The 17,413-nt window shown below is 41.2% G+C and overlaps 1 protein-coding gene across 1 annotated transcript in view; it reads right to left on the reverse strand.

Moving 5' to 3' along the window:
- Positions 1 to 7,868: 7,868 nt before the first annotated feature.
- Positions 7,869 to 17,413, reverse strand: part of KIT (KIT proto-oncogene, receptor tyrosine kinase) — a 55,272-nt gene continuing 45,727 nt past the window's right edge. Inside the window, exons 17-21 of the mRNA XM_033060819.1 lie at positions 15,953 to 16,075; positions 12,230 to 12,341; positions 12,037 to 12,136; positions 11,295 to 11,400; positions 7,869 to 10,168 (exon numbers count right to left, since the gene is read on the reverse strand). Of these exons, the coding sequence (XP_032916710.1) occupies positions 10,043 to 10,168; positions 11,295 to 11,400; positions 12,037 to 12,136; positions 12,230 to 12,341; positions 15,953 to 16,075 (567 nt within the window). The 3' untranslated portion in view covers positions 7,869 to 10,042. The remainder of the gene's footprint in view (positions 10,169 to 11,294; positions 11,401 to 12,036; positions 12,137 to 12,229; positions 12,342 to 15,952; positions 16,076 to 17,413) is intronic.

Consider the following 17,413-nt stretch of genomic DNA (forward strand, 5'->3'; position numbering starts at 1 on the left):
ATATGCTTTGGCAGGAGCTATCCTAGTAACAGTAAGTATCCTCAGAAGAAAACAGTTAGTTTAGCAAGTTGCATCTGCAGGCACTTGGTAAAAGAGTTTTCTTGACAGACTTGTCGATAATAATCAGATTTTTTTTTTTACGACAAAAGGTCTTTTGACAGCAAGACTAAAAATACTGCACAAAGGATAGGTGAAATAATAATGCAAATTCCAAAGTATTTCTTCTTCTTTTAAAGTTTCCACGGTTAGTCTGTCATACATAGTCATGTCAATATGCATAATATGCATAAGTCATGATGCATAGACATAGAGCTGGCTGTCACTGCAGCCCTGTGGAGCCCACTTTCTACACTTGGGGTAAAATGCTAACATCTATTTCGAAAGAATTATATCGAGTCTGTCTGCTTGGAAGTGATAGACTTTCTGAATCTTTACGGATGTTCAGGAATGATCTTTTTGAGTTCAGCATATACTTAGCAAAGAGGTTTTGGACATTATTAGACAAAATTAACTGTGTTCATATGGTGTTTATAAAATACACTTGGTTGTTATTTCCCTTTGCAGCAGATGGTACCCAAAATAAGAAATGACCCGGAACCTCATTACCAACTGCATCAAGTCTGCACAACACTGCTCAGGGAAGGAGGAAAATATTAGACTCATTTTCTTTTGAAGAAGGCTTTCCTTACTTTTGGGCTCTTAAAAAAAAGAAATTTAGTGTAAGATAATTTAATTATCCGAGATATTCACCATGACACTGGTCAGGATGGAAAATTAGAAGAAATATCCAGCGTTGTGGTGCAGTGTTCCAAATATTGGTCACTGCTTTGGGTTAATAAGATGCATCCCTGCCATGAGGCAGCTATTCCCGAGGTGCAGGTCATGTACCACGTTTCCAACCTCCCCTGAAGCAGCTGATGGGGCTGTTGTCCAAGACTCCAATGCTAAATACCAGAATTTACTTTCCAGGGAAACAGATGAAGTCTCTATAGATGATCAGCTTTGAGGCTGGATCTCCCCATGTTTGGGGTCTTTGTTGAGTGTCTGACACCACATTCTCAGTACGGCTCTTACAGCCCAGCCTTACTGCAGGGCTCCTTCACTCCTGGAAACTGCTGCTGCTGTGCCTTCCCCTTTCATGCAAGTTTCCAAAACGCCTGTCCTGGCCTCCCCACTGAAGGAACAACCTCCAGCTGCACTGGATTTCACAGCAGCTACAACTGCCCCCTGAGAGACTCAGCCCAGCCTGTCAGCTCTGACATCACAAAGCTTGGCTTTCCTGACTCCTTCCCACTTTCTGATGCATTGAGCAATTTCATATTTTGATATTAATTTGAACCAAGAAAAATGTGTGCTAGTGTGCAATTCAAGTTTAATCTGCCACCAGAAAAATTACTCTTTTAAATTTAAAATAACTATTTACTTGATGGTTGAGCTCTTTAGATTTTACTGGAGGAAAAGACATCCCAGAGGATAATTCTTCAGTTTAGGAAAGCTGTTTTAGCCCGTTTTCTAAAACTTCCACTGAGCCCTGGAGGCTGTTTTTTTGTCATGGAGGAAAAACAAAACAGTGTTCAAGTTCCTCGTGCAAAGGAGCAGATATATTTCCTTCTCCAGCTGATATGCTGTAGATCAGCTTTAACCATATTTGTAGGTATTGTTGAGGTTAGGCTTCTGTGTAACCACAGATTACAATTTGGGTGCCAAACAATCTAGATAGCTCATCATATGACTGTAACGATCTCATAGCACAGCACAAGTGGGGTCTGTGGTTCTGTGCCATCTTTGCTCTAGAACTGGCTGCACGTAAGTATAAATTTACAATATTTCTAACTGTTCTTGTCTGAAAGGAGAAGGCTTGGGTAGGCAGGCAAGGTGTGCAGATACTTGTCCACAGTTTTAATTAGTGCATATCCATGGGCTTGGGCATAAATCAGGCTCTGCTTCTGAGAGGCTTTTGATATCAGAAGAAAAGTCTTGAAAAGATGATGAATCTGCACGCACCCTCTGGGCTGGCAACACCAGCTGCGTGTGTTGCTCTACAAGATGTGTAGGCATCAGGCCAGAAAACATCCTTGGTGATTTTATTTTTTCTGAAAATATTTCTCTTGTCATGTAAGTGGACTGTTCTTGGACTGTCCAGTTACTAGATGGTAAATGAAAGTATTAAAATTCTTACTTTCCAACTGGTTAACTGGTATTTTCTTCATCATTTGTAACTGCATTTCTAATGATACTGTAATGTATAATACAGGACTTCTATCAAGACCCTCGTTTTTCTCTCTCCGAGTCTGAACTAAGGGCAAAGTACAACAAAGCAGGTATGTTTTCAGTCTGAATTATTTCATTACCATGAAAAACATGATAAAACATGGTTCTTCTTCAGCCCTCCCTTCCCTCCCCTCCTTCCATTCAGGAGGGAATGCTCTTTGCTTTGAACAAATGACCAGAGCAGGTCCAAAACACTGTCACATGGTTGTTCACGCAGGCATTGCTCGGGGCAGAGCTGACAGCACTGCTCTGATCCCAGGGAGGTGGATCAATCAATTACTTGTGATTGGAAAAGTGCCGGGGTGGTGATCGGCACACATGACTATCACACGGCATCAGGATCCTACATAAGCAACAACAGCTTACAGAGATGATTAAAAGGGTATTTGTTCCTAAAGCCATTTGCAGAAGAGGCCAGAGGGGCTTGGGTCAGACAGTGATGTCTGCCCTGGCAGAGTGTGTGCCTGCGGGACAGTGCTCGCTGCAGCTACAGCCCTACACAACATCCCAAAGAGAGAGCTGAGCCTCCTCCTGCTACAGAGAGGCCTTGAGCAGTTTGCCTAAAACCAGGATCTTCTCCACTATTGTACTCCTTCACAGAAAAATCAAAACTATTGAACCCAGCAAGAGCTGAGGGTGGCAATAAAAAAGCCAAACCAAACCAACCAACCAAACAAACAAACAAATGGAAAAACAACAAAATCCCCAAACAAACAAACAAACAAAACCAAAGAAAACCACCAAAAACAAAGAAGGATAAAAGATCCTAAAATATATTTTTTTCATTCCAGCTCTTTGGGGCAGAGGCTATAAAGAAGCAGATAATACACTTCCTGCTGGGATTAACCAAAAGAGTAACAGAGACTACCTGGGAAGCAAATCCTCTGGGTTAACTCCTCTCAGTGCTAGAGAAACTCCTGCTCCCCATCAAGTGCTGGTGGCTTCTTTGCCACCAAATGACATACAGTGCAGATGTTCTCCTTGACCCTAGAGGTGCCACATGTGGCTCCACAGAGGTGAGCGCTGGTGAGATGCTCAACCCCGTGGTGGAATCCCACTGCTCTTGCTGCCTTGATCCTGCTGGTGCCTCCCAGAAGGAACCACACAGCAGAGTGCAGGCAGTGCAACAGTACTTGCAGTCGACGGATGAACCTTGAAAGAATGTTTTTTGATTTAAAAAATTGTTTTGTTTTTTTGGTTACTCAAATGACCAAAATCAAATCAGCTTGGTAGTTTTTCCTGCAACCTTTCATGTGAAACTCAAAACAGCTGCTGCCATTCCAAGGGGTGTGAGGAATGCTAGGAAATTTCTCAGGAGATGGCTGGACGAGATGCAGCAAGGCACTGCTCAGCCATGGCCTCTGGCTCCTGTAGGAGCTGCCTCCCTGTAACCCAGTGCTCTATTTCTAAATGGTAACTCCCCATTACCAAGTATTCCCTGGTATTGTCCCAGGCCTCTGAAGCCTCCAGTAGCTTAGCAATAAATTTCTGAAAGATAATTATAGTCCTTGTGTTCTATTAATTTCCTGGAGAGGGAGGGGTTATCAGTACTGCTCATATTTTAATATTTTCTCCATGCCCCAAAATGCTAGAAGCTCTGAAAGGAAAAAAATAAAACTTCAAAATTTAAATAACTATTTGTAGTGAAGCTAGCTGATTTTATCCTACTTAATTTATTTCATCAATATAGTTCGAAGAATGCTGACAAACCTCCTCTACAAATCTTTATTTTCATTATTAAAAGAGAAGGTATTGTAAAATACACTTAATTCCCTACCACTACCTTTTTAATGTCAGTGTTTTCAGATTGAACAGCTGAAATGTATTACACAAGTAATTTCTCCCTGTTCCCTCAAAAAGCAGCTTTGCAAACACCACGATTAGAGAGGAAACTGTTCCAGGCCTGACTTCTGAAGGGATAAAGCCAATATTTCTTCCTCTGCTGCAGCCAAGCTTGCCCATGTGTTGGTATCCAGCCCAAGAGGCTTGACAGTATTTTGCTTCTCTTAGCAATGCAGCAACTCCAGGCTGTCCTCACACATCAGGGGCTGTACAACTACTTAATGCTTTTGATGCAGCATTTGCCACGTTTTGTCTTTTGTTTCTAGTCGAAGTCCTTCCCTGGATCCTTTGATTCAGAGACATCCTATCGACCAGAGTGACTTAAAACCCAAAATAAGTTACACAAGAATGTGGGAAATCTCAAATAGTGCTAATTTCTGGAAGGAACTAGCTAGTGTTTAGTCCCAGCAAAACAAGAAAAATGCAAACACCTTTCAAATGAAAAATGGCTGAAGGGGAAAATACAAATATGCTTTCATCTCATAGGTTCAAATCGGCTTTGCTATTTTAACTCAAAAGAGAAAATGCCAAAAACAGCATCTGTGAGGTTGCAATTGCCCTTTTTTATTGCACTGTTGTGATTTAACTTTAAAATATTAATGCTTCAACATTGTTTAGTTTCATTTCTTGAACCGTGGGTTATGAATGTGCTATTTGATTATCTGGTAAAGCACCAAAAGGACACACGCCTTGGCAGTGACAGCACATGCAGCACATGCACGGAAAGGCTCTGTTGCTGGGTAACCCCCGGAGGGGAGCAGAGCAGCTCTCTGTAAGCAGGCACCCTTCAGGCTGTATAGAAGGGTTCTGATGGCCACACCAACTCCACCCATAACTGTACATTAAGAACAAGGCTCCCTGCCCAGTAATGGTACTGGTCAAAAACACATGCAGTATAATTTGCAGAAGAGCAGCCAGCCACTGGCACTCCTACATCTCAAAATGTACAAATTTTGCACTTTCTGTACCTAGAGAAAGTCCTGGGGGCAACTTGTGCTATACACTGATGTTTGCTGGTCTGTAAGGGAAGCTGCATGCTGTGCCTTCCCGTGTGGGGACCTGATGGCTGGATAAGGCTAAATGTGCCATGCTCTTATCTGATGTGCTGACAACACTTAGTGGGGAGCTCACACTCAAAGCCCAGCGGGTCCTTTGGGGTGTACTTGTTCCTGCTGCCTGCCACAACCTAGCTAGAATGATTTCTAGGGCACAGACAGAAAAATCGAGTGACTGGAGCTACTGCTGCTAGTAAATAATCTCTGCTGCCTGGCTGGCAGCTGACAGATAATGATCCTCATCAGAAGAGTGAATGATAATCAATTTAAGAAATATGGACAATCTTTCAGGAAACATAGCTTCAGAGCAATTTCTGGACAGAACATTACTAGTTACAGCATAATCTTCTAAGAAATTAGTGCGCAGGAAACACGGCAATTGAAGGTCATCTTTAACCATTACTCAGAGTTACAGAAGTTACTGGAAGCCACAGATAATCTACAGAGTAGATTATCACATTTGTGTTACAATTTAGGTTCTAAACCAGAAGCTAAGTCTGTGCAACTGCTCCTTCTCCTCTATTGAGACTCAGACCTCCCTACGGGACAAGTAGGAAGCTCCCTAATCCCTATACAGGAAGAGAGAAACATTTCACTCTCTGGGTTTCAGCCTACAACACACTAGAATTAAGGATGCTGTTGTCCAGCTTCTCCAGTGATCAGTGTGAACATTTTGGTCCAGGGTGTGAATGGCCATTCCCTGTTGACTTGGCCCAGGAACATTGTGTCTCCATTTGCCTTCCCAAAGACCTATGCAGAGATGCAAAGAACCAGAAATGAAAATAAAATAAAAGAAGGGCTGGTGATGCCTATGATACTGATCACTAACTCCATGTATACCCTCAGTATTTCCACGATCTCTTCTCTCCCACAGACCCTGTAAGTATTTTCTCTTCTAGCTAGCAAAGGGAACAGAGGACAAGTCACTCTTCAGCATAAGGGGGGGAAATTTTCTACTTCTGGTCAAGTGCATGTTAGAGCTGAGATTCTCCAAAGTGCCCTTGGCTGATTGCAGAATCAGAAGGGTTGAGGTTGGAAGGCAGGTCATGAGGCCCAACTCCCTGCTAAAGGAGGGACACCTAAAGCCCACTGCCCAGGGCCATGTCCACATGGGTTTTGATTATCTCCAAGCAGAGACCTCACAATCTCCAGGACAATCCAGTGTTTAGTCACCCTTACAGTAAAAAAAGTGTTTCCTGATGTTGAGGGACACTCACACATTTCCATTTGTGCCCAGTGCCTCTGGTCCTGACACTGAGCACCACTGTGAAGAGCCTGAAGAGTCTTCTGCACCCTCCCTTCAGGCACTTGGTCCATGATGGTCCATGGCCCAGATAGATGGTCCATGCTGGTAACATGGTGCTGGTTGCTCTTTACAGCTGGGCAAATGATGCTTTGAAAATACATATTAAATGTCAATATGTGCTTTTCCATTAAAGTTTATTGCTTAGAACTGGAAAAATAAAGTAATTCAGAAGGAAATGGGCTGTTTGACCATGAGCAGGAATGGAGGTGGCAATCACTGCAAGCCTTGTAGCAAGAAAGTAGGAGCAAGATTTTTTTCAGAAAACAGAGATGCAATATCCTAGCGTGTTTGAGAACGGGAAACATTTCAGGAAAATAAAATTAATGATGTGCTAACCAAATAAATACATAAAATAGCTCCTCTGGCTATGCTAAATGAGAATTCACAAATTATTTGTACAATTCAGCTGCAGAAATCCCTCAGTATGAACTCTACTCTGTTTGAATGTGGGGGTGGACAAGATAGGAAAAAATGGTTCCATATCAGACACCATCTTGGTATCTTCTGAAGCATTATTAAAAACATTGACAAGGCCAATTGTAACAAAGCATGTACCTCGTGGCTCCTGACAAAACTAGGTTATAATTTCCTTAATTAGTTTTAACTAGCAAAGGGAAGACCTGTGTGGAAGAAAAAAGAAAAGCTGTTTTACAAAGGAAGCTGAAGGAGGAGAGCTTTTCAGGGCGGTCTGCTGAGAGAACAGGAATGTTTAAGGATCAAAACAGTTAAGGTCTGTCTCTCCTATAAGTTAGTAGGGGTTTTAGTAGGGTAACTCTAGAGCCTTACAGGCTCTTTAACTACTATTAAATCACATACCAACCAGGCAAACCCTTAGGCAGCACAGGAACAAGTGTGATCAAGGGAGTCACAGATTTCAAACCTGGAGTAACTACATGAGAGGGTCTCCCAGTAAGACACAGAGTACCTGCTCAAGCAAGGAAAGCTTTTTCTTTATGATCCCCCTTCCCACAGCAGCAGCCCCAGGTATCTCCTGCTGCCTCCCAGCAGTGCTGCACTCAGCCAGTCCAGCACCAGCTCTCGTGCCAGCCTGAAAGAGAGGCCAAGAGCACATACTTTTTTTTAAGGAAGGGGGAATATTCACCCATCACTGCAGCTTTGAGTGGCTCCAACTGCCTCTGCAACCATTTCCCTAGCAATGCTGAGATATCTTAATTTTAAATACTATTCATGACATATAGACTGCACCAGCAGACTACAAGATCAATCTTCTAAGTGCAATTTTGTTCCAGAACAAAGCTGCATTGAAATTTTCCAGTATTTGTTCCACATATTCACAGGTGAAGAACTTAAATAGCAAATAGAATTTTTTGGCATGTGTTTGCAGAAGTGTTTCAGAATGCCAGACTTAACCTGTGTGCGGCCAGACTCTGAGATTTTGCTTCAACCCAGGAATTTATTCATGAAATTAATAAAATTAATGAAACTTACATTAAAATATTCAGTCTTAACGTAATACACATTGGTAGCATTTGAATATATATTTACAGATTTATTTGAACTTTTCTTAACTGCAATTCTACAACTCAGCAACATATCCATAAGTGTTTCATAAACTTTCAAACACTTACATATTTATACATATAGTTTTTGCATATATATATATAAAAAAATATTTTTGAGACTCAAGGACTGAGAATAGTCAAAAGGACATTATTGCTACATTTCCATATTTACAAAAACAATGCATAAACCCATTCAAAACACCAAGCCATGGCAAAATAAGTTTCAAACCCCCCCAAATTATAAAAATATAAATTTCAAGAACAAAAAAACCCAAACCTCTTTCAGCTAAGTGTCTGTAAAGTACCGAGACATCTATAACAACTAGTTTGTCTACAGTTGCTCCAAAAGCCAACACATTACAAAAGAGCTTTTATAGCATTAAACTGAAAATGCTCAACAACTAGTATGCATAAGAGTGCATCCAAACTAATGGCTAACTTTGGAAAGGTGCAACAGCCTAAGTAAGTTCAGTGCAAATGGTTAATTTTTTTATTTAACTCTGAAAGACGGATTCCTGTAACAATAAACCAAATGCACAATCACAGAAGGAGCACGGTATTCAATGCAACCCAAAATATACTACCAGTGTGTGTATTTACAATTACCTTGTACGTGAACAGTTAGTTACACATTTGAATTGCATGTAAACTCAACCAAAATCCCAGTAAAGTAAAAGTTACAGAGTGCTTAAGTGCATTGTAAATAAATAGGTACTCAAGTAGTACTCTGTCTCTGAGAAATGCTTCTCTCAACGCCTTTACTTATTTTTAGGGGTCAGAAACAAAGGAAGAAAAGAACCAGCAGTGCTCCTGGCGGGAAGAAAAGGGGTTAGAAAACACTTTTTAGCACAACCCTGGGCTCAACAGATGCTGACCCCAAAGCTTCACATCTGTCAAAGAAGAATGAAAGGATTCTTTTTTTTATGCCATTTATAAATTTGGCACTTCTCAGTTAGACTCTTCTTTGTTATCACAGAAACAACTTGGGGTGAAGGAAAATAACCCTTTCCAGTTAGCACTATCCAGGACTGCCTGTGGGAAAGATTCACTTGGGTAGGACAAGATAAAGAAAGGGCCCCCAGGAGAGCATTATTTTTCTCTGCTCTCCCATAGATAAGATGATTTGTTAAACGGCCTCTTCTCCAGACACAGTTTACTGACAGCAGCCTTCCTCCTCTGTTTTGACCAATTTGGCAGGGCCCACCTATCTTTGGTGAACACCTTTAGATGCAACTATTAGCAAAACAAATGTCAAAGTCTTTGGACACCCCAGGCAGAGTGCCAGAGCAGCAGTTCAGGCTCCATGGTGGAGTGAGACCCAGCAGTGCATATATCCATGGAAACCGTGCAACTGCTCTGCAAGGGTGACAGCATGACAGCACAGGTGGAAAATAACAATGAAAATCCATGCTCTTCCTCCCTTCTTCTCTGGTTTAAATCCCTGAGCTCCCAGGAGGGTTTCCAGCTGTGCAGATAAACTTTGGAAGGGTCTTGATTCCTTCTCCTCTTTTTCCCAGGTAAATACAGCACCCTCACTGGCCTCCAACCTAAGATACCTGCCTGGGAAAGCCACTCAGGCTTGCCTGGATGTGGAAAGGGGTTTACAAAACCATTAACATGTTTATTTTCCAAATTCAGAAAAAGAAGATTAACTAGAAAATGACTGTATGCATTCCAGGCACAGATCCAGAGAAGAATCACTGCAGATTTGGTTTGATCTGCAGTCATCTAATTCCACACCCTGGCTTAGGCTTTCTTTTGTCGGTTGTTTTTTTTCCTTCACATCTGGCTCTCTACTGCAAATACACACAATATAGCGAAATATATACAGCTTCAATTAACACTGCAATGATGCCTGTAACCGTGCTCAGCAGATTAAGTTTATGTATAACAGTGCGTGGTAAAGGACAGTATTACAACAACGTTTCAGCTACACAGTGGTAGTAGTGAGTAAAAGAAAGAGAAATTATTGAAGTTGTCCCTCTCTCAGCCCCTGCACAATACAAACAGCTAACACATGTGATCTCCTCTTCTCCACACACCACTTAAACACCCTCGCGTACCAGGAGAGGCTGAGTAGATGAAGCACTGCTGCCCACGGAGTTAATCCTCACCGAGTGATCTGGAGCATTTCCTTGACTGGAAGGTGGGGTTGAGAAGTTGGCATAAACCTGCAGAAGCCAAAGACTGGTGTCAATACTTTGCAGACTGTTCCCTTCACACATTCTTGGAGAGCATTCCTTTCTTAGCCTTTTCCCACTGAGTACTACACACTGCTGTGGAAGGGTTCCAGCTCAGGAGCTTCTTTGCAAATCAAAACAGTTTCAAAAGGTCTTGGGCTTAACTGCTATTTTAAAGAACCATGAAGCTCACTCTCAGTTACTAAAAACACTGTAGCTTCCAACTGCATGCAAAATTTCAGCTGAGCTTAAAAAAAAAACCAACAAAAAAAACAAACTCAGGTTATTACTAAGCTCCCCCAGAAACCTCACTAATAATTCCTTCAGATTCTTGCTTTTGTTTTAGTAATGCCTGCACCTGCCAAAAATACACTACAGGATGCAATCGAACACCAGCAGCTTTCAGTTTCCTCTTTTCTCAAATTGTCAGGAAGCCATGTACTCTCTGCCCAAATGAGACACCCAGAAGGTGAAAGGAAGCTTTATTTTTAAATCAGGTTTAAATGTACTTTTGTAAACCCTAGTAACACACAAAGTTATGGAGAGAGAAAATCCAAGTTTAGGATGTACCTCCAGTTTTCTTTGGAATGTTTTGTCCAGTTGCCCGCACAGAATAAGCTGTCACTATGTAATGACTGAAAGAGCAGCACTTATGATTTGTCACAACACACCTCCAAGGTTATGTCAATGGTATTAGGAAAGGCAAGTGAGAAGATACAGAAGAACACCAAGGCTCCACCCCTTCATCCAATAGTTTTCCTAATAAAAACTAATTATACTTTATTTCTGAGATGTTTCCCAGATTAACAGAATTTTTCATAGTTTAGAATAAGATCAATTTATGCAGTACCACTGCATTTTGTAACATCAAAATTGTTGTGACAGGTCTATTGTGAGTGAGAAACATCAGTAATGCAAAAAATGTTCTGCAGCTAGTAAATTTTGGGTATGGATTTAGGTAGCTGCTGTTTAATGGAATAGCCCAAATACCATTCCTACTACGCAGACTGATGTTGCAAAGCTACATAAGTAATACCAGAAATGCAGTGCCTGGGCTCTTTGCTTCTCACAGCTCTAGTGTAACATCTTGCTTGAAACTGCTTAATCCATAACTTACCCGGGGGGCATTATCTGAAAGCTGCTGCTCTATCATTTGTACAATTTGTTTAAATGTGGGTCTCTGTAGAGGATCAGCATCCCAGCAACTCTTCATTATGTCATACCTGTAAAGATACCAAAATTAAGTTCTGCTCATGAAGAAATCCTTAGAGTTCTTATCTCTCTTGCATTATTATTTGAAATTAAAGTGTCACATCTTCTTTAAATGACCTTAAGAACAAGAATGGTGCTGCTAACACCTGTGTTTGTGACAACAGAGAACTCATTACTAATGGGAGGCTCTGGACACAGTGTTCTTTGACAGCTTGTTAAATGCCAATCCATTTACAAAATAGTGAATTAGGAATGTCTCATAAAGAAGATCAGTAACCAGTCCTCCTGCTCTCAAGAAGTACAGCACAAATGCAGATGCTCTACAGTCTGGTGATACATCTCACTGACTTCTTTAACTGAAGTAAAACTGTTTAATTATGTACTGTGATCTGTCAATAATTTATTGACAGAGAGCAGGTGCCATGACAAAGTGATCAGATGGCACAAGGCATGAGTGTATTTCATTGCTTGTAACAACACAGGCGTCTATTCTGCTAGTTAGAGTACATGAATTATTTAAAACATGAAAAGAACTTTAAGAAATTACAATGGGGCAGTGCAATGAGCCTTAGTGCAAGAGTACAAGCTCCTTTCCTTCACATCTTTACTGATGTTTGGACAATTGGAGGTGCTGGTTGCTCACTTACATTTCAGGTGGTGCACACTCAGGGCTGAACATCCTGTATCCCTCTTTGATCATTTTATAGAACTTGGAGTCCACTGGTATCCCTGGATAGGGGCTGCTTCCTGTTGAGAGAGCAGGTAAGCAACATGATTTCTGCATCTACAGTAAACCCCAAAACGAAATAGATAAGAAGTACAGACATTGAAGGAGCTTACCTAAAGAAAAGAGCTCCCAAAGCAGTATCCCATAAGACCAGACATCACTCTCAAAGGTATAGACGCAATTGAAAATACTTTCAGGTGCCATCCACTTCACAGGAAGACGAGCCTTTCCAGGGAAGAGGGAATAAATTAAGACAATGGACATAAGGCATACAGAATTGATAAGGTAAAATCAACTTGTTCTTGTTCTTATGTGCATTATATATTTTTAAAATGAAGAAGTACCCAACCGAAAATGGAACTTTTAGCATTTTAGAGTCTCCAAGTGCTGCACTGCTAGTGATCCATCTTTCAGTGGGTCTACCAAGCTAATACAGTTCCTTGCACTAAGATTTTCTGAATACTGTTTGACTCCTTCTGTCTAGTTAATAAAGGATATCAGGCAGTCAGAGGAAAATAATTTAAGTGATCATGGCATGGTTCCTTAAGCATGTAAGTAAGTCTACTCTGGTGGACTAGCTGACAAATAAGATTCACATAGTTGAGATGCATCAAGGCTTTAGTCAATACATCTGCATTAGCTCCTCAGCCTATCAGTTGAAAAATTTAAATTAAAATAAAAGTAACATATATTAATATATCTAGGGCAGATATTAATATATATATTGGGCAGAAGTGTTGATCTGAGGGCAGGAAGGTTCTGCAGAGGTATCTGGACAAACTGGATTGATAAGCCAAGCTAATTGTATGAGGTTCAATAAGGCCAAGTGGTGAATCCTGCCCATGGGTCCCAACAACCCCAGGCAGTGCTACAGGGCAGAGTGGCTGGAAAGCTGCCCAGCAGAAAAGGCCCTTGGGGTGCTGGTCAGCAGCTGCTGAACATGAACCAGTGTGTGCCCAGGTGGCCAAGAAGGCAAATGGCATCCTGGCCTGTATCAGTAGTAGTGTGGCTAAAAGGACGAGGGCAGGGATTGTCCCCCTGTACTCAGCACTGAGGAGGTCACACCTAAAATTCTGCATTCAGTTCTGGACCTCTCACTACAACACTGACATTCAGGTGCTGGAGTGTCTCCAAAGAAGGGCAATGAAGGTAATGAAGAGTCTGGAACATAAAGCCCTACAGGGAGCAGCTGAGGGAGCTGAAGTTGTTTATCCCAAAGAAAAGGAGGCTGGGGGCAGGGGATGGGGGGCTCTCTGCAACTACCCAAAAAGAGTCTTTAGCAAGGTGGGGATCTGTCTCTTCTACACAACAAGTGCCATGACCACAGAAAATGGCCTTGAATTGTGCCAGGGAAGGTTTGGATTGGATATTAGGAGACATTCTTCACCAAAAGGGTTGTCAAGCATTGGAACAGGTCACCTGCGAAAGTGATGGAGACACCATCCCTGGATATATTTAAAAGACATGAAGATGTGGGGCTCAGAGCAATGGTTTAGGGGACTTGGTAGTGCTGGGTTAGCAATTGGAGTGAATGATCTCAAAGATCTTTTACTACCTGAACAATTCCACAATTCTGTGATTTTTTGTAAATTTGTGTGGGAATAGAAACATTTCTGATGAATGCTAACTGGAGCAGAAGAAAGGACACAGGAAGCCTTTGCATTTGCTTCCATCTTCCTCTCCCTGGTTTGCCCTTTCCATGTCTGATTGCAGGAGCCAGTCAGGCCTCTGCCCTAAACTTTTGTCCTGCTTTGGAAGAAACCAGACCTCTTTCTTTAATGATCAGAGGGCTTGAACACATCTTATGTAAAGAAAGTTTGAGAGAGCTGAGATTATTTTGGAGAATAATCCAGAATAGTCTGGAGAAGAGAAGGGAGACCTCACTGTGGTCTTTTAACATATAAAGAGGACTTATAACAAAGATGGAAAGAGACTTTTTACTGGGGCCTGTGATGACTGAACAAGGAGCAATGGTTTTAAACTGACAGGGCATGGATTTAGGTTGAAAACAAAGGAAAAAAAAATTATGATGAGGATGGTGAGACACTGGAACAGGTAGTCCAGAGAGGTTGGGGATACTCCACCTGGGCAACATTTCCATCACTGGAGATGTTCAAGGTCAGGTTGGATGGCTCTCTAAGCAATCCGATCTAGTGAAAGATGTCCTTGCCTGTGGCAGGGGGGTTGGACTAGATGATCTTAGAAGGTCCCTTCCAACACAAACCATCCTATGACTCTGTTATTCTGTGAACTCAGGAAACTTAAAGGACAACCTAGACAAAAAAAGTTCAGTTGCACACTTCCCTTCTAAGCTGCTGGTCTAAACTTCCCACACCCAGGACCCTTTATGATTTATCAACTCTTGACCTGACCCTAAGCCTCAAATTAGCTTGGTTACACTAAACGCTACTCAATATTTTGTCACAGCAGCCATTCATGAATTATTTCAGCTCCCTCACCTCAACTTCTAGGCAACCAGTGCCTGGTACTGACATTGTATGAAGAAAACCTGTCTGTCACCACAGCCTAAAATAAGGATGCTGTAGACATCAAGGCCTGCTGGGTGACAGCACAGCAGCAGAGTTATGTCAGATACTTGAGGTACCAGGGACTGACTGAAGTTAAGTGAGTGGCAGACCCCTTTGGTGAGAGATGCTCAGGTGTGGGATTTTCTCTCTTTATCAGCTTGCTAAAGCCAGGACAGGTAAGCTTCAGTTCCTGTGTTGTCAAACCCCTAAGTAATGACCAGCCCCTCATCACTAAGATCATGGAGCCCTCAGCTGAACTGGGAACAAGGGCTGCCTTGTTGAACAGGGATCTTCTCCTTTGAAAAACAGTGTGAGTGAAAGCAGACACACTCTGAAGGCAGCAGCTGGCTGCACCTATCTGACACAGACTTAAAACACTAAGCCAGGAAGCATAAACCAGTTTGAGATGTAAAACATCTATGCTTCATAAACATTTCTCCAGCTTAACCACAGAGAAACTCGATTTTCTTTTGTAGTAGGGCTCTTTTTACTGCACTGGCACTTTAAAGGGCACTGCAAGCGCTGCCAAGGTAATCTGCATCACTTCAAAGCACCTTTGTACCCCTCCAGAGGTTTAATAGGTACTCGTGAGATTGGTACTCTTCTACATGGGAGGTTTTAAACTTTTCTCATCAAAACATAGAGTCTTGCTCCAACCCTGTAGCAGGGTTTGAACTACAGCTGCAAGCTAAATCTGTTTGTTACTCATACGAGGTTAGGATGCCTGTATGGGATCAGAGAAAACCAACATGCTTTTGCCTCCCATTGATGCTCTCAATCAGTAAATTCACACTTCAGTTTTCATTGTCTGAATGATCCCTTATAGAAAAGGATAAACTGCATATCCCTGGTTATTTAGATATTTTTAAAATAAACTATTTCAAAAATGGGCAAATAGTGCAATGCCCAAGGGAAAAGTTACAAATAATTCCAGAATTTAGGACTGGGATACCAGAGTATTTCCATGACAAAACTAGTAATTACTTACAGAGCAGTAACTTTGAATACATTAATGTACAAGAAGACTGGACATTATACTGGTGCAGCAAACACATCTCTTCTGCTACAACATACATTCAGGTGTGAGCACATATTTTCCAGTATAACAAGTATAAACCAAGGATTTTGTCAGCACACACATCTATGTTAGAAATTTCCCCTCCTAGCCAACACGGATATATACACACCCAAACTGGAAATTCCTGATTTCCATCTAACTAAGAAAGACTTTTCTTCGCACATCAAGGCAATAGGAACTTGCTTAATTTAAAACAAAAAACAAGTGTATAAAGTATCATATATACTTACATTTCCTTTGACCACATAATTTGAGTCATTCCTTATATCTCTTGCCAGGCCAAAGTCACAGATTTTTGTAATTCGACCATGAGTTAGAAGAATATTTCTTGCAGCCAGATCCCTATGAATGCACTAAATAATAGACAAACAAACAAAAACAGCTGATAAATATCTCTAACAGGCTATTGCTTGGTTCCATGTTTACTTAGCTATGTAACTTACTGTACTATGCATTTTAAGGCAAGTTGTAAATCACAATGAAGTCATGTGCTAATAAGCTTACTCAGATGACTAAATATTTGTCATATTTTTACAATAATTCCATTGATCCAGATTGATAAGATTGTCTATGCTTTTATTTTAGAAAATTTGCAGTCATTGAATTTGCAGTGTTTCATATTCTCAGCTGAAATTTAATGTACTTTTTTCTGATTTATCAAAATCATCACTGGCTTGTTTCCCAATACAGGACAAATAGAGGGAAAATGTGGTTTGTTTCCAAAATATTCCCAATATTCTATGAAGTAACTATTGTCATTGATAGAAAAGTGCTAAAAATCTGAAGATAGGATAAGTTATGGTACAACTTCAAAGCACACAAACACAGAAGCTGAATCCCATAACAGAAATACTCCGCTGGAAAAGCTGAATTATTAAGTACCTACAAGAGCTTAAGCAGACTTAAGTATTTTTAAATAGTGGAAATTCTCACATGCTGTATCTTTCAATGGATGGTCATGCATTCAGTGACCCAACCACATTCTATTCCAGTTTCTACTTTAGAAATGGGTATGTGTTGGTAACTGCAGCTCCAGAAGGGTGCCTGAGTTTCCCAGCAGCTGTTTCTTTATATAAAACTGTGAAGCCCATGTGTGTTTGCTAGAGAATGGAGGTGATTCTCTAACAAAATTATTTCTTTTTTTCACCTCAAAAGGAGAGTATTATGCTTCAGCTTTACTGATGGTATTTAGCATGCAGGTTAGCGCTGTCTAAAAAACAACTGAAGGCAAAAAAATATTTTTCTTGTTTCCTTGAAATACAGAACTTTTGGAATTTCTAACCAAAAAATGATCTAAAATATCAAAAGTTATGAAAATCAAGCTCAGAAAGTGACTGCATATTGCACAAGTAACAATCTCTGTCCCTTTAGCATGCTTAAACGAGGAATGATTTTTAATAGCTCCGCTGTTCTTGGCAGACCGTCATTCACCTCTGTATGCAAAGTGCAGAATGCATTCTGTATGTGAAGCTGTCATACAGCACTGAAGCAGTAAGGCGAAGGAACGGCCAAGAGACAGCATGACTCTGCCTTGCTCCTCCAGAATCAGTGCAGTTTGCGTTGAATAGAGACTTTGTCCAAGGGAGGAAGCTCTGTCTTGTGATCAAGCCACCGAGTGCTTAAGGCAATTGTCCTCCCAGAACAAGCTGCTCTCCCAACTCCTGCACAGCCTTGACACACAAACAAGTTGT

This window comes from Catharus ustulatus, chromosome 5 (genome assembly GCF_009819885.2).
Source record: "Catharus ustulatus isolate bCatUst1 chromosome 5, bCatUst1.pri.v2, whole genome shotgun sequence".
Classification (NCBI taxonomy): domain Eukaryota; kingdom Metazoa; phylum Chordata; class Aves; order Passeriformes; family Turdidae; genus Catharus; species Catharus ustulatus.